Source organism: Motacilla alba, chromosome 18 (assembly GCF_015832195.1).
Source record: "Motacilla alba alba isolate MOTALB_02 chromosome 18, Motacilla_alba_V1.0_pri, whole genome shotgun sequence".
NCBI classification, from domain to species: domain Eukaryota; kingdom Metazoa; phylum Chordata; class Aves; order Passeriformes; family Motacillidae; genus Motacilla; species Motacilla alba.
Window position 1 is genome coordinate 11,164,126 of NC_052033.1, and position 27,741 is coordinate 11,191,866.

A 27,741-nucleotide genomic window follows, 5' to 3' on the forward strand; every position below is an offset into this window, starting at 1 on the left:
CAACCAATCAGCGGTGAGAGAGGGCGGGGCTCCGGGCGGAACAGCCTCGTGCTGTTGACGCCTGAAGGAGGCGGGAAGTAAACAACCGGCATTTCCACCAATCAGAGCCGCCCGCGCCGAACGCCCAATCAAAGGGGCGCGGTCTGCGGTGGTTCTGCCCAATGGGAGAGCGTGGTGTGTCTGACGGGCGGGACGGGCAGCCAATCGCGGCCGCGCGGGCATGGCGGCGCCGGTGCGGTGAGGCGATGTCGGGGCGCGGAGTGTGGCTGCGGGCGCGGGCGCGGCTGCGGCGCTTCCCGGCGGCGCTGGCGGCCTGCGGGGACCAGGTGGGGCCGGGAGGGGCGCGCGGGGGGCGGCTGCGGGGTCCGGCTGGGTCCCGGCGGCCCCCGCTCCCGTCCCGTGTGATTCCCGCAGGCCGCGGCCTACGGGCGGTGCGTGGCGGCGGCGGCGGCGGGACCGGCGGAGCTGCGGCGGGACGCGTGCCTGGCGGAGTTCCAGGCGCTGCGGGAGTGCTTCGCCCGGGCGGTACGGCCCCGGCCCGGTCCCCGTCCCCCTGGCGGTTCCGATGCCGGTGCCGCCCGCCGTCCTGACCGCGGCTCTTTGCAGGCCAAGGCGACGCCGAAGTGACCCCGGGGCCGCCCCCGCCTGGAGACGCTCGTGGGGAACGGAAGCCTCAAACCACCGGTTTGTCCTCGAATAACGGGATCCCCCCGGTCCCGGAGCTGCCCACCCGCTCCCCGGCCCGGAGGAGGGTCACAGGTCTATTTTTATTTATTAAAAAGAGAATTCAGAGCAGAATGCTTCAGCTTATTTTATTGATGGGCTCAGCCCGCGCTCCGGGCTCTCCGTGCCAGCGTTCCACCCGCCCCGGGGGAGCCGCTCCCGGCGGGACACGGCGGCTCCCGGCCCGGCTCGGGTGCCCACGCCATTCCCAGGAGCAGGAATGTCAGGAGCGTCTTTGGTCCCTTCAGTTCCCACCGAGGACACGCGGGCGGCTGTGCCCCCGCGGGGCCGGAGCCGAGCCCGAAGGCTGGATGGAGGCACGGCCCCGATCCCTGTCCCGGGGCAGCCCCGGAGCCGCGCTCCAGAGCCCGTCCCTGCCTCCCGGCCGGGCTGCTTGTGCTTGACGACAGCGTTAATGGAGAAGCTCGGGGCGTTCAGGGGGTTTAAGGCCACAGTGTTCCGGGGGGTCTTCCCAAAGGACTCCCCAGGTCGCTTCCCTGTCGCTCTGGGTTGTGACGCCCCGGGAGCACCGGGCGGGGACAGCCCCACCCCGTCCCGGCTCTGCAGGGCACAGACTCGAGGTCGCCAAAGACATTTGGAGGTCGGGATATAAAACCCACCACAGTGATGAGGTCTGAGGGCTCCGGGCTGGGAATTCTCAGCCGGGCTAGGGAGAGCTTTGGGGTTGAATTCTGTACATTCGCAGGTCGGGATGTAAAAACACAAAACCCAAAAAACCCCGAGGGATTAATCACCGGGAGCCTGAAACGACACAGAGCTCTTGGGGAAGCTCCTCCCTTCCTCGCTGACCAAACAAATCCCCAGAGGCGGAGCAGGGACCTGTCTGGATGCGGAACAGGGCGGGGGGAGGCTGGGAAGAGCCCACGGAACACGGGCAGAGGCGGGGGGAGCCCCCGGATCCACCTGGCTCTGCCACGCTTTCCCCAAACCGCTCACCTCTGGCAGAGGAATCAAGCTGGGGTGGGAAGGCTCAGGGGGAAGCTGAGCTTCTTAATGCACTTTGGAGAGGGGAAGTGGAGCTGGAGAGCACGGAGAGGAGCACCAGGGAGGGCAGAGCTCCGTGTGATCCCAGTGTGTGGCCAAGGAGCCCCATCCCTGGGAGAGGCAGCACAACAGGAGTTGTGCCCGGTTAAGGCAGCGTTTCTACTAAAGGAGGTTCCTAAACCACCACTGTGGCCCAAACAAATGAGGCTCTGCTCCCGGGCCAGCACCGGGGCACTGGCTCTGCCTGTCCTCGGCTCCTCTGGGGTACAGCCCTTCCCGAGGTGCGGATGGATCCCAGGTCCTCTCGCACTGGAGCCCCTTCCTGACCCTGAGGGGAGTGGGGAGATGGCTGGAGAAGGCAATTTGATGTGAATGAGAGGCTGGAAAAGGTCCTTGGAGCAGCGGCCTGGCAGGCAGCCGAGGTGGATGGCAGCTCTGGAAGGCAGGGGACAGCAGGAACGCCACTTCCAGTGCCACCATCTCCTTGGCCACCCGCAGGCACACACCGGGGGCGCTGCTGGAAGCCCCCAGGGCGGTGCTCGGGGATCCAAGGAGATCCCGTGGATCCGAGCACCGCGTCCAGCGAGGTGCGGCCGGCTTGGATCTCTCCGCGCTGGGTGAGGCCGAGCCTCGCCCCGTCAGGGGCTCGCGTCCCGTGTCACCTGCTGGATGCGGCGGCTGCGCACCAGGTGCTGCACCTCGGCCACCCCGCTCAGCCGCGTCTCCAGCGCGCCCCGCAGGTCGTTCACCTTCACGTCGGGGAGGGGGTTCAGGCCGATCAGGACCCTCCCCGCTCCTGCTGCAGCCGCCTCCTCCTCCCTGTCCTCCTCCTCATCCTCCTCCTGGTCGGGGGGCAGCAGGTCCCGTCTCCTGCGCCGCAGGTCCAGCCCCCCCTGCAGCTTCAGCTCCCGGTTGGGTTTGGCGTCGCGCTCCGGCTGCCGCGGCTCCCCGGGGGCGCCCGCTCCGTTCTCAGACTTCCCCGCTGGAGCGTCCTGAGGGGCGCCGTTGGAGGGACCCCCAGCCCCCCGGCCCTGCCGGCCCCCCGGCTCCTCCCGGGGATCCTCCTCCTGCCCGGGCCCGTGGCCGGGCGGGTCCCGCTGCCGCCCGCCCGCCGCCTCGGCCTGCGCCCCTCTCTGCCGCTCCCTCTCCCGGGGGTGCTGCTCCCTCGCTGCCACATTCCTGTTACTGGAAGAGGCCGGCGCCACTGCCAGGTCCTTGGGCTCCACCTGACTCAGAGTTTTGGCTTTAAGGCCTGCTCCTGAGTCTCTTTCCAAACTCTTTCCTGCTACTCCCTGAACTTTGGCAGCCCCCAGCTGTTCTCTTTGGATGGGAGCTGTAGCTGCTTCCACGGCGTTCAGGAAATTCTTCTTCTGGTGGACATCTCTTCCAGCTTTGGCTTCACGTTCTCCTCCCAAATCCTCCGCCAAGGCCTTTTTCTCCAGGTGGTTTCTGGCTGCTGGAACACGCTGGGCATCCCCGTGGAGGGGATCCCGGTTCTCCACGGGATTCTTAACAGCTCTGTCATTCTCTTGCAGCGGCACCTTCCGCTCCTTGGGAGCGGCCATGGGAACGTCACGCCTCTGCCCAGCCTCTTGCAGCCTCCCCGGCACGTCCCTGTGCTGCCTGGTGGAATCGGGGGGCTGCTGGCCCAGCTGCTCCTTGCTCAGCGCCTTCCCGGCCGGCTCTCCCTCGGCTCCCGGGCCCTCGTCCTCCCTGCTCCTGGAGAGGGGCACGGCAGGCTCCAGCTGCGCCTCCGCTGCAGGACAAAACCCACACGGAAAAGGATTTCTCAGGACATTCCCTCCTCCTGCCACCACATCCTGTGAGACACGAGATGAGGCCACGCGGGAGGAAGCGCGGAGCTGGGGGTTATCCCTGCAGAAATGGCCCTGCAAGTGGACTTTGCCACGTGCCAAAGGAGCTCACATCTCTCCCAGCTTGATTTTCGAGCTGCTCTGAGCTGTGAGCACCCTCTGGAGGGGTCCTGATCCCTGGCCACGTCCTTACCTGGCTTTGGCTTCTCCTCTGCCCCCTCCTCCTGCCGCTGCTGGTGGATCTCCTTGTGCTGCTCCTCGATCACTGCCAGCAGCTTTGCCTGCTGGTCCAGGAGCTGCTTGTGCTGCACCTGCTGCTCCTTGATCACCTGCAGCAGCACGTTGTGGTCCAGCAGTTTTCCTGCTTCTGGAAAAGGGGAAAAAGACAGAGGAAATAAAAGCCCTGTGACCCAAAGCCCTCCGAAATCATGTCAGCTCTGGATGGGCTGCAAGGGCTCTCCTTGGCAGAAAGATCTGACTCCACAAACCCTGCCAGGAGAGAGAAGAAGAAAGCTGGAAGAGGATGGGATGAGAGCAAGGGATCCGCACACAAGTCCAAGCTCAGGCTCCAACCCCCCCTTGCCAGGCAGAGGTTGGAGAGAGGAGCTCAGCCTGAGGAAGGGCTTTGCAGCTCCAGCTCTGATTCCCCAGGGACAGAGCAGCTGGGGCCCTGAGGGGAAGGAGGTTTTCCCTGTGATGTGCTCAGCTGTCCCCGTGTGCCCCTGCCCACACCCCTCCCGCCGCGCTGCCATAGCAGTTTCACTCCTGTCCCCCTCTTCCCAGGGCTCCGACGCTGGGGAGCAGCCAGGCCCGGGTGCCAGCATGGCTCAGGTCCCTGAACGGCCCTGCCAGGTGTGCCAGAGATGGGACAGGCTCCACCTGATGCTATGCAGGAGCCTCAGGACACCGTCCTCCCACAGAGAGGGATCCGGGGAGATGCAGGCCCGCCCCGCACGCCCCGGGGACGCACGCTCACCCCCTGCCTTCTCCTGTTTCTCCTCAGTGTTCCGGCTCTCCAGCACTTCTGCTCTCTCCGGGAGGGGCAGCTCCTGCTTCTCACCTGCAAAGGACGACAGAGCTTTGCAGTCAGTGCAGATGTTCCCCACAACGCCCCCACGGCTCCGCTCGCGTCCAACCCGGCGGCTGCGAGGGAAGCCATAAACCCAATATTTAACAATCCCGTGCCTGGTGGCGGCGAGCCAGCACTAACTACCTCGGCCAATTAACATGCAAGAACAGCTCTGACTGGCTTTTAGACGGGCACTTGGCAATGTGTTCCCTGTCAAGATCTCCCGGCTCCGCGTCCCCGGTGATTTGGGAGCCGTGCAGGAACAGCACGGCACCTGACATTTTGGCGGGCAGCGAACAACTGTTTGACAGCTCTTGCAGTAGCTGTCAAAGCCACCAGATTCCTCCCTCCCCGCAGCAGCTGCCGGAGGGGCTGTGCTCACTCACGTGCTCCACTCGTGGAGTTAAAAGGAAGCACCGGGATGGAGATGGCAATGACCAAATTGTCCCGACTCCAGGGGCACTACAGGCCCGAAGAGCTCGCTCAGCTGAGCTGCTGTGAAAGGAGCTTACCAGGGTCTGCTTCCTTCTCCACGGACTTTGCAGCCTCCTCGGCCTTCCTGGGGAGCTGAAGCTGTGACTTGTCCCTCTCAGCAGCCTCGGCAGTGTCCCCATCCAGCACGGCCGCCTGTGCCTTGGCTTCCAGCTTGGCTTCCCCTGGCTGCAGCTCCTTGTAGGGCGGCCTTTCCCCCTGCGGCACCGCCGCCTCCGGGGCCTTCTCCAGATTCGGGACGGGCCCGCCGGTCCCTCCCCGCTGCTGGTTCTCGGCAACCACGTCCTTCCCTTGCTTTGGGCCCAGGGCCTCCTTCTGGGGCTTCAGCCTGGCCGGCTCCTCCAGCAGACGGTCGCCGGCTCCTCCGGGAGCCCCTTTGTTCTCGCTGGAGTCCTCCCGCTCCCGCCCCATGTCCACGACCACCTCGTCATGCGGGACCGGAGGCTCGTGGCGATGAGCCTCCCCCACGGGCACAGCGATCCCTGGGGGACGGGCAGGGTCAGAGGCAGCAGGTTCCCAGCACACCCAGCTCCGTGCTGCCCTGGTCCAGCCCTGCCTTCTCTCCCTCGTCTGGAGGCCACATTGCCAGCAAGCCTCCGGAGCATCAGACCCTAAATCACCTTCCATCCACCAATACCACCACGGAGGTGCACGGAGGGAGGAGAGATCAGGGAGTGCCACGACACACACACACACCCCCAGCTCCCAGTGCAGCTCCTTTTCCCCTTTACCTTGATCAGGCCGGTCCAGCTGCACTTTCTCTTCCACCTTTCCTCTCTCCTCCTCCCTCTGCACGGGCACCTTGATCTGCGGCTGCTCCATCTCCTCCTTCTCCTCAGGCACTTTGGGTTTGTCACGGTCATCCTCGGGCTCCTCCACCGCCGGGTTCTGCTCTGCAAACACAGGACGGGGACAGGGATGAGGTGTGGGAGCTGGGAATTGCTGTGTCTGTCCCAACCCCCTTCACCCACCCAGCCCAGCCGCTGATTCCCTCCAGCCTCAGCCCGCTGGGGCTGGGGGAGATTTTGTTCTGGGGTCACCCCGTTGTTTTCCCTGTTGTGGGTTTTTATGGAGCTGCAAGATGGGAAGCGTGGCAGGGATGGAGCAGGGATGGAGCCAGGATGGAGCCAGGATGGAGAGGGGATGGAGAGGGGATGGAGCAGGGATGGAGCAGGGATGGAGCAGCTGGGATGGAGCCGGATGGATAAGGGATGGAGCAGGAGTGGAGCACGGATGGAGCAGAGATGGATAAGGGATGGAGCAGAGATGGATAAGGGATGGAGCAGAGATGGATAAGGGATAGAGCGGGAGTGGAGCACGGATGGAGCAGAGATGGATAAGGGATAGAGCAGGAGTGGAGCACGGATGGAGCAGAGATGGATAAGGGATAGAGCGGGAGTGGAGCACGGATGGAGCCGGCTGCTGCTGCGAGGCAGTGCCACCAGATGGTAGCATCCCCCCGGCTCCCTGCCCCAGACCCCGGGAGAGACCGAGCTGGAATCCAGAGGCGGATCCCCCGGCACTGGAAGAGACAGAGCTGCGATCCAGCCCCGAACCCCCCAGCACCAGAAGCTGAGCTGGGCTCCAGCCCAGCTCCCACCCTCCCGCTGCTGTTCGCTGTGAAACGTCTTAAAACCTCCTTTATTTTGATTTTTCCCCCCTTTTAGTGCCCAAGTGTTCCCACAGCCCTTCTGATGCCTCTCAGAGGAGGGGTGGGGAGGTTTCCTTTTCCCGCAAAAGTTTTGAGGAGGGGGGTTAAACAGGCATTAATTAGGGGAAACTCCTGAGGGAGAAGGGGGAGTTTCTCCCCACCTTGCCCTCAAAGAGACAGAATGTTTTTGGAAGACACATCCCAGTCAAACCAGTCACTATTTCAGCACTGCTATGAGCAGCATATTCCACATGGAATCTTCTGCACATTCCATGGGATGGGAAGGGTCCCTTCCACCCCCAGCATGGCAGAAAACCCACACAGGGAGTGAACTCTTCCTTTGGAGAGCAGCAGAGAAGGAAATCAAATTGTTTCCCAGCAGTGAAGTTGTTCTGCAGATTTTTTTCCATCCAACAAACTCTTAAAAAAAAAAGAAAATCTATCTTCTGTAACAAAAAAAAAATTCCCAACTCTTTCCCCCTTCGCCCTCCCCCGTGTGATTTCCTTTGGGGAATTAATTCTATAAACATCTTTCCATTTTCTCCTCCCCCTCCGCAGGGCTGGTGCGATTTATTACGAGATGAACTCATGGGAAAGAAGGGATTGCCACAACTTCAGCTGCGTGGGCCTTGCCTGAGCTGGGGAGGGGTGGGGGGAACAACAAAAATTCACAAAAAATTAAGTACAAACTCCTGGCCCAGAGGGAAGTGTGCCAGCAGGACCTTGAGCCTCTCCAGAAACGCGGGCTCCAGCCCGGAGCTCCACACCCAGAGGAGGGAGGCGCGCGGGGCCGGCCGGCTTTCCGCGTTCCTTCGCCCGGGGAGCAACGGTGGGAGGGGAAAAGGCCTCGGATTTTCTGAGAAATTCGAGTCTAGTACCCAAGGGTCCCCCTCTCCATTGAGGGACTTCCCAGGGTTCAGCAAGTCAGGGCAGGACACTCCTCCCTTTCAGGAAAAACGGGGCTGCGGGAGCCGGTGCCCAGGCCTGGCCAGGGGCCCTGGGAAGCGGGAGGCCGAGGCCGGGGAGGGAGCGCTCGGCACGGCTGCGGATGTTCCCAGCTCAATCCTGGCCCCGCTGCAAGAAATTATTTACTCCATTGGAGGAAAGTTTCTTGTTAATTGGCTCATGGAGGCGGGAGATGGCTCCGCTCGGAGAGGACCGGAGGATCCGGAGAACCCCGACACAGGCAGGGCTGCTCCCACAGAGGATGGGAGCGACGAGGCGAGCAGGGAGACGGTGCTCGAGGGGAAATAAGAAGGAAGGAGGGGGAAATAAGAAGGAAGGAGGGGGAAATAAGAAAGAAGAGGAGGAAATAAGAAGGAAGGAGGGGGAAATAAGAAGGAAGAGGAGGAAATAAGAAAGAAGAGGAGGAAATAAGAAGGAAGAGGAGGAAATAAGAAAGAAGAGGAGGAAATAAGAAGGAAGGAGGGGGAAATAAAAACGAAGGAGGGGGAAATAAGAAGGAAGAGGAGGAAATAAAAAGGAAGGAGGGGGAAATAAGAAGGAAGGAGGAGGAAATAAGAAGGAAGAGGAGGGAATAAAAAGGAAGGAGGGGGAAATAAGAGAGGAGGAAATAAGAAGGAAGACAGGGGGAAGCTTTCCTTGCCAGCAGGAACCGGAGGAGTTAAACGCAGCAGTTCCCCAGCCCAGAGCAGCAGGTGAACCCCCCGCAGGCCCAGGGCAGCCCGAGGGGCCGGGGAGGCCCCGCTCTGCTCCGGGAGTGTCCCTGGCAGCTCCCATCATAAATCAGGCAGAGGCACGTTCCCCGCTCTGCAAACAATGCAAGAAAAGCCCAAAACACAAACAAAACACAAACCCAAAAGTCTCCACGCCGCAATAAGGCCAAGCTGCCTCGAAGCCATCATTTGCTCAGCGGGAGACAAAATTAAGTTCATCATCAGGGCGTGAATTAACAACCTCTCAGGCTGCCTGGAAATCCATCCGGGGCTCCGGGTGCTTTGCAGGGAAGAGTCTTGCTGGGGCTCTGCCTGTCTTCTTGCCCTCCAGGTCCCTTTGGAGCGTCTTCCAGTGACGCTGCGCCTCGTCGTGTTTTATGAGCGGCCTTGGACGTTACAGGCAAGGCCTGAGAGGCTGTAAAAGCTTTTTGGCTCCCAAGGAGAGGCCGGGGTGTGAGGCAGCACCGAGAGGGTTCGCTCTGACCCCCCGGCTCTCCGGCAGCTCTGCTCACACGAGGGGAAGCCGGGGCGTCCTGCAGCTGATTTGTGTGTGTGCATGCCTGGGTGTGTTGTGGTTTGGCAACAGCCTCTCCAGGCTGCCATAAAATTTCATGATTAGCAACCTAAAAGCTTCCCTTCTCCCCCTGCTCCTGGTTCGGATCGTTGCAATGGTCCCAGGCAGGCACTAAATCCCTCCTCACACATTTTTCCAGCCTCTCGGAGTCGAAATGTGCTTCCACAGCCCCTGCCCTGCGCAGAGGCAGCGGGACGGGCCCTGCTGCGCTCGCCCCCGGTCCAGAGGGAGCCTTAGGGACAGCACAAGAAGCTCCAGGACACACCTCCCACTCCGGGGTGTCACCCCAGGGCCGACCAAGGCACGGGGTTCAGGACCCGCGTGTGCCAGCGCAGCTCCAGATCTGCTGCAATTCCTTCATCGCGTGATACGGAGCAAGGTCCAGGAGCCTGTGCCAAGGAAAACGGAGCCCAACAAGCAGGGCAGAGGGCCGGGGACAAACGCTGCCCTCGGACGTGCCCAGCAGCCCCGCAGCGGGAGCAGGGCAGGGCCAGGCCCTCCCCGGGGAGCCCCCGGCCCAGCTGCGCCTCCAGGAGCCCTCCCTCCCCCCGAAACGGCTCCAGATTTCACAAGGTTATGGAATGGCATCCCTGAAATTAGTTCACAGTTGTCTCCTGACGCACCAGCAGTAAAAACCAACCCAAATTACCAGAGGCTGCTGGTTCCTTTTCTGTGTCACAGGCACTATTAAAAGCTCGCTCGCACAAAGCACCAGGGAGAGCCGAGGCAGAGCCAAGCTGTTCCTGCAGCTAGGCAGGGTGCAGGAGCCACATTCCACACATCTCCGGGGCTGCCCCGGCGGGGAATGCCGGGGGCACCCGGCCTGCCTCGGGCAGCTCGCTTTCGGGGGGCAAAGCAGGGATGGAGGGTGCAGGGATGCACAACACAACCCCGGATTTACCCCGATTTAAATACCAGAGCTCACCCCACGGCCCAGGGCACCGGGATGGCCGGAGCAGGGCGCCCGGCACACCGGGAAAAGGGCTCTTGCACAAGGAGCCTGAATCGGGGCTTTGTTAGCCAACATTGCACAACAGCAGGGAGAAGATGAAGCAGCAACGATCAAGTAAGGAGCTGAAAAATATTACAAAATCTTAATCCCCCCCGAGACCCTCGAGGGTGCTTTAAATACGGAGAGAAATTGCCTAATTAGCTTTTTTTTTTTTTTTTTTTTTTAATGGATAATTGCCTTCCTGAGCTTTCAGAGGCAGCTTAGCAACCTTTTAACAGAGGCGCAGCCGCGGCAGGACGGGGCTGGAAGGGGTTTTATCCCTTTCCCGAAGAGCTGCTGACAGTAAAACCTCCAGCACCACAGGCTGGGGCTGTAATGGGCACTTGGGTGTCGTTAGGAAAAACACGATTCCGAGGCCGCTGGTCAATACGTGTTCACATAAAAGGCCAATGTTCTAATATTCATAATCCCCGGGCCCACGGGGCAGGGCTTTAATGAAAGTCTCTCCAGTTCTGGGCTCCACAACATCAAAGAGGCCAATAAAACTCCTCTCACACGCTGACAGGCGGGAGGCAGGCGGGGAAGGCAGCGCTGGGGAAAAGCCCTGCGGTTTGCCTCGGATGGGGCAGCACGGGAAAGGGCACGGAGCAAACCTGTGCCCAGGGAAGGGGCTGAGCAGCCTCTGACAGATGCACCTTGTGCCTGGAAGAGGGGGTCTGGAAGAACCCTCCAGCCAGAGAAGGAGCCTGGAGCAGCACCCTGCAGCCAGGGACAAGGCACGGAGCAAACCTGTGCCCAGGGAAGGGGCTGAGCAGCCTCTGACAGATGCACCTTGTGCCTGGAAGAGGAGGTGTGGAAGAACCTTCCACCTAGGAAAAGGGCTGGGAGCAGCACCCTGCAGCCAGGGAAGGAGCCTGGAGCAGCACCCTGCAGCCAGGAAAGGGGCATGAGGCACCCTGTGCCCAGGGAAGGGGCTGAGCACCCTCTGACCCAGAGGCACAGATGCACCTTATGCCTGAAGAAGGGGTCTGGAAGAACGCTCCAGCCAGGAAAAGGGCTGGGAGCAGCACCCTGCAGCCAGGGAAGGAGCCTGGAGCAGCACCCTGCAGCCAGGGAAGGAGCCTGGAGCAGCCAGGGAGAAGCCGTGGGATCCTGTGCAGCCCCGGGCGTGGAACTGGGCCCATCCTGAGGGCAGCCAGGTGCCGGGGGTGGCCCAGCCCGCATCCTGCGCCCCTGCGAGGACAGGATGCAGCTGCCGCGGCGCGTTCCAGGCGGCAGCTCCTGCTCTGCAAAACAAGGCGGGCGAGGACGAGGGGGAGCCGCGGCGGGGGATGAAGGGCACCATTTAACGCCTCTCATTGCTAGTCAAGCCGACATCCTGCAGAGGCACAGGGAGGCACGGATCCAAGGAATCGCAGCGGCGGCTCTCCCGGGGCAGCCCCACGTCCGCCCTGCAGGTCCCGGTCCCCCTTCTCTGCTCGGCTCCGTCTCCCCCCTCTTCCTCCTCCCCGGGGAGGGAGCCCCCATTGGCAAAGGGACCTCAGGGGACAGCTGAGCTTTCCCTCGGAACCGCGGGGCTCCTCCCTGGGAAGTTTATGACCCGGGAGCAGTAAACCCGCCTTCCTCCCGGGTGGGATTATTTAATCCAGCAGCACTCAGAGCTGCTGCCGGCGGGCACCGGGATCGCTCGGGTGATCAGAGCCCGGCATCCCGCTCCACCGCCCCGGCTCACGCCGAGAAGGGGAGAAGACTCAGCAAACTCCTGCAGACACCGTGTTTTATGGGATTTTTTATTTTCCCAGTCAGAACACGTGTCATTAGCGATTCCTCCTGAAAGGAGCAGCTGTTCTTTGGCCATTACTGCTCCAAAATTAACCAAGACGGAAGAATTCAATCGCATCCCTCCTCCGGGCCCCGCTGAGGGCTCCATTAAGGGATTGGGAGCGTCTTTTGCTCGGAGTTCACCGGCACCCGCGTGCCCGGGAAGGCACACGCAGCCTTGAGTAAGCCACGAGTAAACCACAAGTAAACTCCAGCACGGAGCAACCCCAGAGTGAATGTTATCAGCAGCAGCACCGGTGTGGGAGTCGCTCCAAGCTGCCGGGCAGGAACCCAGCCAAGAACCAGGAGGGAGGATAATCTCCAGAAGAGCCAGCCCCTTTCTCCCTTCCGCTCTCAATCTCTGCGAGGATATTTCAAGGCCTCCAAAGAACAAAAAAAAAGCCCCACAGGAGCAGAAGGAAACAAAAGTGAAGGGAAGGAAGAGGACGCGGCAGGGCCGAGGGGCAGCGCGGGGTCAGGCGGCACCTGCGCGCCACGGCCTTGCTCGGAGCAGCTGGGAAAGGGAGGAGCGGCCGTAATTCCATCAGCAGCCCCAGCAAACAAATAATAAATAACGAGAGCCGGTAAACAAAGCTGAGGCATAATCACAGGCTTTGTCAGAGGGAAAGCCGAGGCCAAATTTATACCCTCGGCACCAAAGAAATGAGCAGATCCCGTAAATTTCCCCACCTTCGAGGGTGATGGATGGTCCTTGGGCTGGCACAGGGGGAGAACAGTCCCGTGCTCATCCCAAACAGGGATCCCTGCTCCGTCCCTCCAGGGGATCCCAGGCCTGCAGCACACCTTTCCCTTCCCCAAAGAACAACTCCCACAGTGTACCACTGGAGGTCACAGCGGCTTTTCCAGCTGACAAAAGTGCAGCTTTTCTTGGGAAAAGGCCCCAGGAAGCTGGGGAGATGCACAGAACTGCCTGGAAATTACCCTGCTTCCACCACTCTTTTAAAAAAAACCAAATTTCTCCTTCTTTTGAAGAGGTGACCTGGGAACAGGGCTGGGAAACCCAACTCCAGCAAGCACATACCTGGAAGTTTGACCGAGTCCTGGCCAATTCTGTTCTCCTCTCTGCCCAGGTGCTCCAGGCCCACTGCTTCCGTCCTCACAGGGGTGTCCTCGGTGGCAGACAGCGTGGTGTAGGTGCTGATCACCAGCATGCCCAGCCCAATCCACAGGATAATCTGCACAGGGGGACAGAGGGACAGTGAGCACAGGAAATCCGAGGGGACTGCTCCCCACGGCGCCTCCACAGAATTCCAAGCTCGGCACAGTGGGACGTGTTAGGGAGACAAGAGCAATGTCAGAGAGAAGCAGGAAAAGCAGCTGCTGCTGGCTGAGGCTCCTGTTTGGGTGCAGAGCCATGGGAATGGAAGCTGTTGAATGGAAGGTGTTTCAGAGGCTGGAAGCTGTTGGAAAGGCTCAAAAGTGAGTGAAGTGAGTGGGCAGGACCCAGGGATAGGAGAATGCCTGTGGCAGACAAGTCCTACTGCAAAGACTCATTTGCTGGTATTCTCAGCATGAGAATCCATGGAATCAGGTCTGGCTGAGCACAGAGGAGCCTGGCCTGGCTACAGCCCCCAGCCATTCCAGGGAGCTGCTTAAAAATCCTCGGTTTTGAAAGCAAGGGTGACATGTCCACACACAGGTCCTGGTCCCAGGGCTCAAGAAGCTGTCTGAGAAATGACTCCCTGATTCCCAGAAAGCTAGGGTCAAACAGGATAAAAATAGAAGGATGGAATCTGGATCCCGCCGAGGGAAGGGCTCTTGGAATTTCTCTACCTCAAAAAGGAGAAAGTGATGAGCAGCAAAGGAATTTTTACAGCTTGTTACGCGATGACAAATTGATCTAAAAGGATCTAATTCCACGTGAGTCATAGGAAGTGTTGGATGGCACTTGGACAACCTGGTCTAGCAGGAGGTGTCCCTGCCCATGGCAGGAGGTGGAACTGGATGAGCTTTAAGGCCCCTCCCAGCCCAAACCGTTGCACGATTCCATGACTCCCAATCCTCACTGTGCAGATTTACATCCCAATTCACAAAAAGCACAACAAAAAGATGCTTCTCAGCGTGGGGGAAAACCAGAAACGGCCACAAGGAGCCCTTTCACCACTGGAAGCTGCCAGAAAACTGCAAATCGAGGGGAGAGGTGAAATTGGAAGGAGGAATTAAAACATTGGCACTTCCAGAGGGGGAGGAGGGGCCGATGCTTTCCTCAGCCACTGAGGGAGGTGACCCAGCAAGAGGGAGCAGCGTGGTCAGAGGCAGGCCCAGGAGACCCCGCAGGGCCCGTTCCCAGCACGCCCCGCAGACAGCCCGACGCCTTCGGAAGGAAAAGGCTGGCGGGACGTGGAGCAGCTCTGGATCGGGGGCAGCGTGGCCAGGGAGCAGAGGCCAGACCTTAGAGCTGCTGCAGAGGAAACGGGAGCAGAATGTGCTGCCTGCCTTGCCCGGGGTGCACAAAGAGCAGATATCCTGCCATCCACCCCCCCAGCCCCGGGCAAACGCCGAGTCAGCAGGTCCTGCACTGCTGCCCTGGGCTCGAGCTGCTCCACTTCCTCCCCTCCCACAATCCACAGCCCCGGCACAAATGCATTTTGTGCCTGGGAGGTTGTTCTGGCACCTTCCAGAAACAACAGCGCAGAGGAAGAGCGTTTCCACAAAGAGGATCTATTCTGGTGCCACAGGAACCAGGAGCAACGTGGGAGAGGAGGGAACCGTAGGAAACGGCTGAAAACATTAAATGCTTTAAAAGGATTTTTGTTGTTTCTTATCTTGGTGGGGAACCAGGGGCTCAAATGCCTCGGATTGAAACCCCTTTGATTGTTGCACATTTGGAGTTCAGCTGCGAGCTCCCGGAGCAGCGGGTACGGGCACACGTGGCAGTCGGAGACAGGCTGGGCCATCCCCGAGCCGCCCTCACCCGGCTCCCCCTCCTCACCTACCCCCTCCCCAGCTGAAGACCAGAATAAAGAGGGCCACGACTTGGCTTAATTCCATGGAGATGCTCGTGCCGTGGAAAAGCAGGCGGTTTGTGCTCAGGGGACCACCAAGGCGACCGAAGGAACGGGAGCGAGGGCTGCAAGGACTCGGGAGCTCGAGGAACCAATCCAGGCAGAGGAGCCACCGATCCCCAGAGATCCTGGAGCGAGGGGAGGCTCAGCACTGCAAGGCACCTCTGAGCCAAGCTCTGCTCCCAGGGGAATGACCTCCCCCAGAGCCAGCCGACCGAGAGCAGAGCCCTTTCTGCAGAAGCCCCTCTCAGCACAGACACGGGGAGAGGCTGCGGAAGCCCTGGGGCAGCTCAGCACGGCCAGGGCCCATCTCCCGGGAGCCACGCTCCGAGCGCGGACGGCAATCCAGCAGAGGAAGTTTACGCGGCCGTTTCCTCGGCCGGTCGCGCTCCCTGGGCCCTCCTTCCTCCCAGAAGATGATCCAGCTCTGCGCAGCGGAGCCGTGAGCTCAGCCCTCCTCCTGCAGCAGCCACGGGAAGCGAACGCGCCGCATTCGTGTGGCGTGACGCCATCCCCGTCCCCTGGACGGCGAGCGTTCCGAGGGACGGAGTCACGGCCAAGGAATGCAGAGCCCCGGTCACCGCCGGGCCCCTCCTCAGAGATGCTGGCTTTGGGGGGGCCGTACCCCTGCATGAGCTGCTGGGGAAGGCGTGCTGGCCCCTGCGCTGCCAGGGAAGGGCAGAGGGAATCTCTTTTCCACCCGCACAGGAGTGAGCTCAGGGGTCACTCCCTGACCTCCGGCAGCTCCTCTTCCCCAACTGGGACAACGGCAACTCCGGCCTCCCTAGGAGGGGCCTCTCGGACGAGCTTGTGTCAACACTGGGAAGGCAACACCTTCCTGCTGGCAGTTACACGCTCGGCTCGCAGACCCCCACACGCCCCGGCAGCTCTGCCAAACCGGGGCTCCCGGGGAGCAGCGGGACGCGGGCCTTTACAGCCACAGATGCTGAACCACAAGAGAGGAACGCTCTCCCTGCTTCACTCACAGCACTGTGTGCCTCACTCCGGCCTTTTGAACTGCTCTGGGACCTGCCTTTCCAAGCTAACCCTTCCAACCAGGGCACTCCCAGCCCAGCCCAGTTCCTCAGCAGAAGCCCTTTGCTGGCCAGCAAACATCTGCCCATTTCTCTCCCCCACCTGACATCCCCCTCACCGCTTCTAGTGCAAAATCCCTGTTTCGCAGCCTCAGTGTGCACCTCTCCTGTAAAACCCTGGCCTTTCACGTCACCACCTGCCCCACGCTGGACGCTGCTGGGTGCCAGAAGTGGCCCGATAAAAGCAGCCAGTTCTCAGCAGCACGAGAGCCAAGATAACCCCGAGAAGTGTAAAAGCTGGCGCTGAGGTTTGCTGCTCTGAAGGAGGCTGAAGCTGATGCAGGGAAGGAGGGAGAAGGTCCAGGAATGCTGTTTGGACAGGGACAGGCAGGGAAGGACAGCTGAGCCTAGGGCTGGCACTCTCCTCAGGAGCTGACTTTGATGGAGTGGAGCACCTGATCAAAGGAGCGCAGGAATGAAGGAGGAGACCAAAGACAGAGCTCCAGGGAAAGAATAAATGAGCCTTTGCAAAGACCTGGAGGGAGGAGAAGGTGGGCTCCGAGCTGGGCTGTGGAGGCGGGGAGGTGCTGAGCAGGGCGGGCAGGTGTGTTCTCGCTCCAAGCAGGAATGCAAACCTGACAGGCAATGGATCACTCAGGGAAGGCTGGACAGCTTGCTGCCAGCCCCTCGAGAAGTAACCCGGGGCCTGATGCTTTAGATAAGCCCTTCCTCCTTTGTGGGGATTTCTGCAGGACAAACATCTCCCTCAGCCTCGTGACCGGGTTTGGGGTCAGGCATTGTGAGGGCCCCAGTGTCCCACCCCGAGCAGCCGGGCTGAGAGCTCAGCCTGTCCTGAGTGCAGCCTCGAGGCACTGCAGGGAAACGCTCTGGCTCAGCCGGAATAGAAAGCAATTCTTGAAAGTGCTCTTTGTTTCCCTGAAAAACCCAGGCTGGCATTCAGGCTCCTGCTCGGGGTTTCGCTCAAAGAAGTTGGGAGCTAAGTGTCAGAATTCAGAGTGGAAGCTGGAAAGTTGGACTACTTCCTTGTGTCAGGGAAAGCACGGGGAAGAAAAAAAACACACCCTGCTTAAAAAATTCACATAGGTTTGCAAAGCCACAAGTCATTAAGCAGAGAACAAGCCACCAGTTCTGCGGGCCCCACAAAAACGTGCTGCTCTCTCCTGCTGACTCCACACTGTGCCCAAAACCTTATTCCCAGCCCAGCACTGTCCTGACTGGGAATGCTGGGACAGAGGCCTGTGAAAAAGGCAGTGGATTAAATTATTGTTAGGAAAAAAACCCAAAACCTGTTAATTTCAGCCCACGGTATTTGCAGGAGCAGAGAGATCAAGCCCAGCAAAGAGCCACTTTGTTTCAGTCCCTGAGGAGGCCAATTCAAACTGGAGCAAAAGGAAAAGTTAAACTTCTAACAGCCTCTGAACGACCCTAATCCCTCAGAAAATCAATTCCTGAAGCAACACCTCTATGTGTGTGTTCCTTTTTACTATTATTTTGGTTGAAAGCAGCAAGCTGAGGGTCGGCAGCACAAACCACATCGTGGAGCCCTGTTTGTTTTACCCAGCCCGGGCAGGTCGGGATGTGAGGCTTTAAGGTTTTACAGGCTGCCTGGATTTCCTGTTCTGAGGATCCAAAACCTGAATCCCACCCTGAGGAGAACCGGAAGCAGCATTTTATGCACAAAATGTCTGTTTCACTTGCTGCTGGAGGGACCAAAAGAGCTGGTGTTCCAGCTTGGGCCAGCACCTCTGCCACGGTCTGTGCATCCCAAAGTGGTGGAAAAACACCCGGAGCAGCTCCCACCTGTATGGGCAGACTGGAGAGGGAGGCTGGAGGAGGTGCTGAGCAGTTTCTGTGCTGCAGCCAAATGAAGCACGCTCCCAGGCTCTGCAGAGGGCTTAGGGGGATGTCAAGCAGCATCAGCACTGACCTGTGAACAAAGCGCATTCTTGTGGATCTTCTTGTAAATAAGAGCTGGGCAGATGAAACAAATGAGGCTTCCCATGGTCGCACCTGTCAGGCCCAGGACTGTTTCCACTGGGGAAGAAGAGGAAAAGTCAGCAAAGGTCTTTTCCAGGAGTGCCAGAGCAGCAGCACGGGACAGCTGCCAGAGCCCCCGGGCAGGATGGGGTGTGAGTCTGCTCACCCCAGCCAGGAAAACAAATAACAGAGACCAGAGAAAGCAGCCAGCCCTTGTTCCCAGCTCCTCACTCACCGTTGGGGATCATGATGCCTCCGACCATGGTTCCAAACACAACGGCCAGCGTCAGGGCTTTGAAGCGCAGCGGGGGCATGTAGCCCCCGGCAGCGAAGGTGCCGTCCTTCTGCTGGGAGGGCAAGGGTGGAGAGGGAGAGTTTAGCTCCGGTATTCCAGTCCCCAGACCCTCGGCAATCCCCTCAGCAATGCTCCCCGCTGCTCCAGCCCATCCCAGCTGTGATCCCCTCAGCTGTGCCCCAGTCCCCAGCAGGGACGCAGCAGCCCCAGGCCAAGGCGGGAGGAAGGAGCTCAGGGGTGCAGCAGGAGGCAGAAGCTGCAGAGGAAGAGCTCTGGCTGAGCTAGGGAGAGGTGATCCCCAACAGCTCTGGGAGCAGGGCCATCCCCTGCACAGGAGCACCCCGCTGACTGGGAGACACCCCCGGGGAGGATGGGTGCTGCTGGGCAGCTGCTGGAGGAATTCCAGAGGCCCTCTGCTTCCCATCCCATCCCAGCTCCCGAGTGGGAGGTGTGGAAGGCAGAGGCCTCGGTGTGCCCTGCAGAGCCGGCAGGCCCCAGCTCTGCTGCTGCACAGATGGGGGAGGAAGGCAAAGCGACACCTTCAGAGCCCAGGCAGCCACGAGCTGAGCCCAGGCGAGATCCAAAGTGTTCCCAAGTGCTTCCAGAGCTTCCTCCTCTGCACCCGCTGGCTCTCGCCGAGTCTGCCCCCATCCTCAGGCCCTCCCAACGTGAGAAAAGAGCCGGGGGCTTCTCACAGGCAGAAGTGGCAGGATTTAGAGCTATAAATTGCTCAAGTTTTATTTCCTGCCTAAGAGGTTTCCATTTATGCGGATACACAAAGGCCTCAGAACATTCCCACAATCTCTCACTGTTATTTGCTGAATCCCATCGGCGCGCTCCGTGCGCACAATGCACAGAGGAGAACGCGCCACTGCCACAAGGGACTCACAGTCTCCAGCAGACAGACCAGCTTCAGTCACAAAGGCTGGCTGAGGAGCTGGCCCTGGGAAAGGTGGAACGTGTGGGAGAGGGCTGGATCCCATATCCCACTGCCCGCCCCCGCCCCGGGCCGGCACCGCAGCCCGGGAGGCGCTGGAGGAAGGGGACATCCGAACCCAGAGAGGAAAGGGCTGCTCCGGGGCTGCTGACAAAGGTGCTGGGTGAGAATAATGGAGCAGGAATCAGCAGGCACACAAGGAACAAGAAGAAATGGGGCTGGGCTGGGCTCCGAGGCCAGGAACAGGAGCTTGAGCTCAACGAGCTGGCCAGCAAAAGGACAGCAGCTGGAGCAGCAGGAAATGAGGAGGCTCTGCTGCTTCCAAAAGCACATTTCTCCCTCTTTCTGAGGGGAAGAAACCAGCTCGGCTCTGAGCTGCGTAACGTGTCCGTGCCAGAGCTGGAATCCCCAGCAGAGCAGGGAGCAGCAGCCATGGGACATGAGCTTTACACTGGGAACTCCAGCCCTCGGGCCCGTGGAATTCCTCTGCAGAGAGGACACGAACCTCCAAGTGCCAGGGATTAACCACTGAGCAGAGCGGGATTTAGAGATGGCCACAGGCCCCTGCTGCACTGTCACCACACCCTGGGCACTGAGGATTTTATGGGAGTTGAGGTTTTGTCCCTTGGGACAGCGAGTACCTGCCACATGCCATTACCAGCAGAGTCTCGGAGAGCCAAGGCAGGTTTGGGGCCCAGTCAGAGACCAAAGAGTCACAAAAACCCCTCAAAAATCAAGCTTCACACCGAGGCAGCGCTGGGATCTTACCTGCTGCTCAAAGAGCAGGGTGTTCAGAGCCTGTCTGCAGGGCAGGATCATCATGGGGAACCCCACTGCCACCGACATCATGAATCCCACTCGGATCATCTCCGTCACCACGTTGGAAGGGAAGTTCATCAGGACATTCCCAGCAATGGCCTCGGTGTAACTCACGTAGCCAAAGAAGCCCACCTGGGGAGGGGAGAGGGGTTGGGCTCCCAACGCTTCACGCCTGCTCCTCACAGAGGGGACAGCACGGTGACCTCCCGTTGGAGCAGCCGGGTGGGAACGTGAGGTCACTTCCATGGGCACCCCAAAACCTGGGACAGGTCGTTAATCAAGAGTGGGAACTGCCTAAAAGCAAGTTTCTCATCAAATCCAGGGCTTTTCCTAGAGGACACACTTTGCTTGCTGCCAGGCCCATGGACTGTCCCTCTCCAACAGAGAGAGGGGGCTGTGACACTGTGACAATTCCCTGTAGCAGCCTGCCTCATGGGCCAAGGCTCTCCTCAGGAATTATTAACCCAGTTTTATTAACTGCTGCCTTATGAGGCATAACTTCCTTCAAAACAGGCTGGAAAAAGCTCTCCCAAACGCTGGGCAGCAGCCCCTGCTCCAGGCTGGGCCTCCACCCTGCCTCCATGCAAGGGAACACGCTGCTCTGAAAACCTGCATTCTCCCAGTGCCCCCTGTGCTCTTGGGTTCATCACCTCCCACCTAACTCTGCTTTCAGCACGAGGACTTATCTGTCAGAATAAATACAGATAAGCAGAAACCAGCCCCAGCTGTAGATAAATCCTCATCCCTGTGGCCCCTCCAGATTTCTGGCAAGGGAAGAGAAGGGCAAGCTCCTACCATGATGTAAAAGGTGGTGACCACGTTTAGGGAAGAAGCAAATATGGAGCTCATGATCTTGACAGACGGCTCATCCAAGCTGTCGTAAGTAGGCAAGACCTGACTGTAAAGAGGGTAAAATTTTTAAGGAAACCTGCAGGAGACAAGAGAAAACCCCCAATCCCATCCCATTCTCTGCCTCAGCCCAGCAGCAACGAATCCCTGACACCTTCCCCCTCTGGAGCATAAACACCTGCTGCTATTCCACAATTTATACTGCTAATGCCAAGAGATTTCAGAACACTCATAACTTTTAAGTGTTGCAAAAATATTCCTGCTCTCCCCACCCCACCACGTGGAGCGAAACGTGTGATGTAAACATTTGGGTTCAGAAAGGGTTGCAAAATGAATGACCGTTTGTTCCCGGGGCCACGGGTGGCTCCGGGCCAGCCCCAGCGCCAGAGATTATTGTTCTTGGAGCTCCCCGTGCCGATAATTAAAGCAACACAGTGTTTACAGAGGAAAAGAGGGAAGAAGGTTGGAGCATCCCACTGTCTGAAGGAAAATTAAACAAACAAAGCCCAGCGCAGCAGCGCCTGTCCTACTTCAGGCAGGAGTGCCAATTCCCTGGGCTTCGGGGTATTTGCAGCCTTGGGGAATGTTCCTTTGGACATCAGGTGCATATTTGAGCAACTCATTAACCTCTTGTTACTTTAATCCTAGCGGCTACATCCCGGAACTCTCAGGAGAAGGGGGAGCCTGCAGGGAGATGGGAAGGGGTATCCCCAGCTCCAGCGGGCACCGAGCCATTCCCAGGAAGTGTGTCAGGCTGGGGCCGGGAGAAAGATCCTTAACCCTTCATCCCTGAACGTCAGAGGAGGCTGAGCACGTCAGCTCTGGGGCTGGAGGTACCAGCAGGGAGCAAGGACCTCCCCGGGAGTCTCCTTTTGGGATTCCTCCCTGGGAGTGAGGAGACTGGCTTCCCTAGGAATCTCTCCATTTGGGATTCCTCCCTGGGAGTGAGGAGACTGGCTTCCCTGGGAATCTCCCCATTTGGGATTTCTCCCTGAGATCTCTCCATTTGGGATTTCTCCCTGGGAATAAGGAGACTGGCTTCCCTGGGAGTTTCCATTTGGGATTTCTCCCTGGGAATAAGGAGATTGGCTTCCTTGGGAATCTTTCCATTTGGGATTCCTCCCTGGAGAAAGGAGACTGGCTTCCCTGGGAGTTTCCATTTGGGATTCCTCCCTGGAGAAAGGAGACTGGCTTTCCTGGGAATCTCTCCATTTGGGATTCCTCCCTGGGAGTCTCTCTATTTGGGATTCCTCCCTGGGAGTGAGGAGACTGGCTTTCCTGGGAATCTCTCCATTTGGGATTCCTCCTTGGAGAAAGGAGATTGGCTTCCTTGGGAATCTTTCCATTTGGGATTCCTTCCTGGGACTGAGGAGACTGGCTTCCCTGGGAATCTCTCCATTTGGGATTTCTCCCTGGAAGTGAGAAGACTGCTTCCCAAAGTCCCTCCACTGAGGATTCCTCCCTGGAGAACGGAGATTGGCTTCCCTGGGAATCTCTCCATTTGAGATTCCTCCCTGGAAAGACTGGCTTCCCTGGGAATCTCTCCATTTGGGATTCCTCCCTGCCCTCTCCACAGCCACCTCCAGCTACCTTCTGGCCTTCAGCCTCTGAGGGAAGGGTGCAGCTCAACATTCAGGCTTAGGAAGGGAAAAAGAGGTGAACAGGGAGGCTCTGTAGTGTGTGGGATGGTTAAAAAGGTGATTCAGAGGTTAGCAAAATTAAATCTACCCAGCTGAGGCCATATAGATAAACTGTGCATAAAGAGAGGAATAGGATGTGTAGAGGGTGGGTAGAGAGAGAAAGAGACAGAATACACAGATGGAAAGAAATAAATATATATATATATAAATATTGCCTGGGCTGGGGACAGTGTATTTTCCTGATGCTTGGAAAAAACAGCTTTAGATTGGGTTTGCCACAAAAGTGCTGCCATGGAGCCCATATTTAGGCACACACACAGGTCCAGACCAAACCATTTCCCTGCATTTCCAGCTCCCAGGAAAACTGTTCTGGGTACTGCATGGCTTCCATAAGGAAAAAAAAAAAAAAAAAAAAAAAAGTAGGATTTGTTAACAAGGTAAAGCTGCAAGAGAACACAACTCCCTTTGCCAGTTGTAATGGAGACATTAAACAGCAAGCCTGGAGTGTGCCGGGCTAGGATCTGAGCTGCCAAGAGAGCCAGTAAGTGGGAAACGATGATTTGGATCTTGGAGTGGGTGTAAACACAGCAGTCTGAGCAAATTTTATCTGTCACATTCATTTAGTGCTGGCACGAGACCCGTTTGCTGGAACTGCACGGGGGAAGCCCAGCTCTGCCAGGCTTCCAGGAGAGGATGGTCCTTCCAGAGCCGGCCAGTCCTTCCTGCCCAGACCTGGATTTACACGGGCTAGAGCTGCCACACAGCACTCACCTGCCATCCTGCTGCAGCAGGGAATGCTGCTGGAAACCTGGGACAGCCTGGCCTGCCCTCAACTTCTTCCACCTGTCAGCAGAAACCCTCCCAAACCCAGGGAACCGGGCAGGTGGAAATAGCCTGGTCTGCTCTCACCTCCTTCCCTGTGCCACCACAGCCAGGAGCTGGAAATGCAGGAGCACCCCTCCAAAGCCACCAACTGTGAGCTCCTCACTCAGAGTGCTCTCCAGGAAATGGGGGGGAGCAGAGAGCCCCCAGCACTCAGCACTCAGGGGTCACACAGTGGCGTGGCACAGCCTTTCCTGGTGCTCCAGCGTTCCCTTCAAGAACCAGGGGAATTTCATCCCTCCTGCAGCTGCACCAGAAGCTCCCGAGGAGCTGTTTGGCTCCAGTGGTCTCACGTTGCTCCACAACAAGAACTCCCAGGTGAAATGGAATAACAAAAGGGTCTGGGTAACAAAAGGGTCACGACTGAATGAGAGGCTGAACTTCAGGGAGCTGTAAAGCGCCCCGATGAAAACAAACCACCAAAGCAGATGGTATCTATCCCTTGCAGATCCTCCTGACCCTGTGCCCTCACACCAGCTCACTGCAGGAACAGCTGCCAGGGCTGGGGAAGGCAGGTACTTACGACTGACAGGCAAAGGACATTCCAAAGATGGGGATGCAGCGGAAAATGCCCTCCCAGCGCATGTAACTGACCCGCTGCAGCCACTGCCCGCTGAAGAGCCCGTGATTGAAGGAGGACACCACAACCTGCAGCAGGACACACAGCAGGGGTGAGCAGCCAGCCCCCAGCAGCTCCAGGGCAGCAGCAATGCCAGGCTGGGATAACAGGCAGCTCTGCAGGGAGCAGCCCGAGCTGCCAGCACAGCCCCACCCCAATCCCCCGGCTCCACGTGCCACCCACACAGCTCCCAGGGCCACCAAGGATCCCAGGGAGCATTCCAAGGGATCTGTAACACTCCCCCCTCGTTTGATGCCATCAGACATCACAGCACGCACAGTTTCCAGCGCCACATTAACTGTGAGAATCACTGCTCAAAGCAACCTCTTTTGCACTTTTTAAATGTGTTTTTGAGCACGTGTTTTTAAATCCAAACAGGAAGCACCGCTGGCCTCAGAGAATCCTGCTCAGCAGAGAGAGACAAAGGGTCCTAAAACAGGATCCCACCTGCTGCTCCAGGGCCATTTAACACCACCAGCTCACCAAAGAGAAGGAGAAGCTTTATGGAAAGAGGGAGGAGCCGAGGCCAGGGAGCTCCCCTGCCATGGACACAAGAACTGGCAGGAGTTGGGTTGCACAGGAAGCAGAAGGTAAATATGTCTGAATGTCTGTTTATAATATCCTTGGATGGGGTTTCTAATCCCCAGAGATGTTCCAGTGCAGCCAGCTCTGGTGAACGCTGTGGTTTCTTAAAGGCACAGCTCCTGGGAGGTTCCACACCTCCCTGAGGAGGCGGCTCTGAGGTGTGACCCTGCACAGCCTACTAGAAAAGTTACATGGAAAGAATTCCCACAGCTCCCTTTCCTTCCAGTCCTGGAATCTGGGTGGGACAGGACTGGAGCTCCACAGGGAACCCCAGGAGCACCTGGGAGGTGGAACTGATCGCCAGAAGCCAACAGAAAGGAGGCAAAGGGGGTGCCCGGTGTCCATACCCACCACGAACATGAAGACGCTGTAGAAGATGAGAGCCATGGCACTGAAGGACTGAATGGAGGCCATCATGTTCCTCTGCAGGCTCAGGGGAAGGACAATGCACAGGGACACAGCGAAGAGCAGCACAATGCGGAACGGGCCCGACACCTGCAGAAGAGAGACCCACATCACCACCCGCAGCAGGGAGGACAGCCAACACCCCCCAGGCAGCCAGCCCTGGCATGGCTCATCTTCCCGGAGTGAAAAGCAACTTTGCACAGCGCAGTTCTGTGTCTGGAGTGCTGGAAGAGGCTGCAAGCTCGGAGCTCTGCGGGCTCTGTCTGTGCTGAGCTGAGGCAGTCACTGGGTGCCACTGTTGCTCTGCAGTGTGTGACAGGTCCGAGCTGCAAGAATTTGGGGGGTGCCTCGGGGGGTTAAATGCTAATCCAGCACAAGCTATTTAGGTATTTTCATGCAATTAAATAAAAACCTAAATTTACTTGGGGAGACGAGAAATGGAAAGTGTTGAAAACTCCAATCCAGAAAATTAATCAAAGCCTCGCACTGGTATTTATTATAGCAGAACACTCTGGAATGCTTGGAAATATTTAATACCTAATTTGGCTGCAGCCTCGACGCATCTTTTTTAACTTCACAGTCCCTTAATCTGAGCTTAGGAGCATCAGGCAGCGCAGATAACACTCCACCAAAAATCCTTTTGCTTCCCTGCACGGCCCTCGTGCCGGCTCCGAGGAGCACCTCTTGCCTCTGAGCACCCTGAGCCAGCAGCAGGCTCATCACACGGCTGAGGAGGCAGGAACACAGAGACTTTGGCCACAAAACCAGCCAGGGACAGGAGAAAAATCCCTCCTGAACTACAGTGAGGAGAGCTCAGGCAGAGGAACTGCTTGTCACTACCCACTGGGGCAGGAATTAAGGCAGGAAGCATTATCTCCCCCCAGGAATCTGCTCCAGAATTAATAAGGGACCAAGTTAAAAAGAATTCCTTTGATGGAAATGCCTTATTGGAGTTTTACACAGCTGATTGTCTGCCATATGTCTGAGCTTCCCAGAGCAAAGGCTCCGTGCACGAGGATCCCTCCGTGAGGGGACCCCACAAAGCCCCCCGGGACCCCAGGGGGTGCTGAGCACACCCCAGGCAGGAGCTCTGCTGCTCCCAGGGGACACAGGGCTCAGAGCAAGGCGTGGGAGCACTGCAGGAGCGATTTCTTCACCTGCAATCCGAGCATCTGGGCAAAGAAGTTGGAGCCCAAGTCGCCGATGACGACGTAGAACGCGATGCAGGTGCCCAGCATCAGCCCGATCATGCTGCAAACACAAACAGGGACAGGTCAGGAGGGCCACGCTCCCATCCTCAGCACTGGGAAGAGCAGGACACCCCTTCCGCGCTCCATCCCAACAAAAACAGCCCCCAGAGAACCCCCATCCACACCGAACGCTCGCAGACACAGCTCTGCCCATGACCCACGCAGGGGTTTAACTCCTGCTGGGAGCCACGGGGAAAAAAAAACCAAGGAAAACTAATCTTGGAGATGAAAAGAACTCCTTGAACTCCTGGAAAAATGCAAAAGAATCAGCACGAGGCTCTCAGAGCCCCACACCCACAGCAGGACCCTGCCATGAGAGTCTCAATATCCAGTGGGCTCTCCAACATCTCTCCACACAATGGACCACACTTCAATGAAAAGATTGTCCATGAACTGCTTCTCCTCCCACTCCCGGACCACTTTCCTTCCCTATTCCAATTACAGAACATCCCTGTGGCAATTACAGCCTCTGCTTGCACGGACAAGCAACATCTGAGGAATATTCTGTGTATTTTTAGTGCTGTGCAGAAGCTTGCAGCCGGGAGAGCAAAGGAGCCTGCACCGCTGCCGGCCCTGGGCTCAACACGCCTGGAAAAGAATCCCTGCTGGAAAAAGCGGGGCTGTGAGGATCGTGCCATCACCTGACATCTGCTCTGGGGTCACGGCAGGAAGCAGAGATAGAGGCAGGATTCCCCACGAAGGCATCTCGCAGGGAAGGGAGCACAGAGGGCAGGAGCAGAGCAGATCCTGGGAGCCAAGGAAGCGAACGCTCCCTCCCCCTCGGCAGCAGGGATGTCACCCCTGGAAAGCTGCCACGAGTGACACCGGGGCTGTGATTGCACAGCAGAGCGGGAGAGGAGCTCATCCCCTCCTTCTGTGCTCCCAGAGCCTGGGAAGTGCTGGAAGGGATGGAGGTGACACCCGGGAGCTGTGCTCAGGGCACCTCAGCCAGCCTCCTGTGCAATTCCAGGAGGGAGGAAAGGAAGGAGAGCACAGCGAGGCTCGCAAAGGTTTCCACCACAGGCACCCAAACTGTTCACACTTTGAATCAGCAGCACATTTACCTTGTTTCCACCAACATTTTTCCTGCTTTTCCATAGGCATGAAATGCTGGCATAAAAGGGAAAAAAAAGAGTGGAAGTTAGTCAAAGAAAAGTCCAGAACAGGGCAAGATGTCAGCTCACAACTGGAACCAATTGTGTCACCAACAGTGACACAGGGCAGTGCAGCAGGAGCCCACCACTGGTATTTTGGGGCCGTTTCCCTCACCCTCCCACTTTCTTTTTCAGCCTTTCCCTTTGGAATCTGAAAACCACATAAGACAGGAGCAGGGATGAGGGAAAGCCAGCAAGCAGGTTCTTTTTTTTTTCTATTTAAAACCAGAAGTGGTGTGAAGCAGCAGCCACACATGGCAGCCATTAAAGGCAATGGGAGAGAAAATATTCCTGTACAAGATTGTGTGTGGCAAAAGTTAAAGTGGTGCAGAATTCCAGTCCAAGTCCCCTTTTTATTTTTATCTTCCCCCTCGAACTGGGCTGCCCGACACGGCTGGCTGGGAGAGCTGAGCTGGTGCCCAGAACGTTCAATCCCATTCCCAGAATACCCAGTGCTCCCAACCCACACCA

At 58.3% G+C, this 27,741-nt stretch overlaps 2 protein-coding genes across 2 annotated transcripts; one reads left to right on the plus strand and one right to left on the minus strand.

The window, feature by feature from the left end:
• The first annotated feature begins 199 nt into the window (after nt 1–199).
• Nucleotides 200–795, plus strand: NDUFAF8 (NADH:ubiquinone oxidoreductase complex assembly factor 8). Its single transcript, XM_038157207.1, has 3 exons — nt 200–326; nt 415–525; nt 607–795. The coding sequence occupies exons 1-3, from the start codon at nt 246–248 to the stop codon at nt 625–627; spliced, it is 213 nt and encodes a 70-aa protein (XP_038013135.1). The 5' UTR covers nt 200–245; the 3' UTR covers nt 628–795.
• SLC38A10 (solute carrier family 38 member 10) lies at nt 787–27,248 on the minus strand. The gene is made up of 14 exons (XM_038157196.1): nt 27,181–27,248; nt 26,024–26,117; nt 24,813–24,956; nt 23,781–23,905; nt 20,682–20,784; nt 19,836–20,018; nt 18,071–18,182; nt 17,786–17,892; nt 12,820–12,973; nt 5,835–5,996; nt 5,124–5,585; nt 4,519–4,602; nt 3,736–3,909; nt 787–3,484 (listed from the first exon to the last, which is right to left on the minus strand). The coding sequence occupies exons 1-14, from the start codon at nt 27,231–27,233 to the stop codon at nt 2,367–2,369; spliced, it is 3,075 nt and encodes a 1,024-aa protein (XP_038013124.1). The 5' UTR covers nt 27,234–27,248; the 3' UTR covers nt 787–2,366.
• Nucleotides 27,249–27,741: the final 493 nt, after the last annotated feature.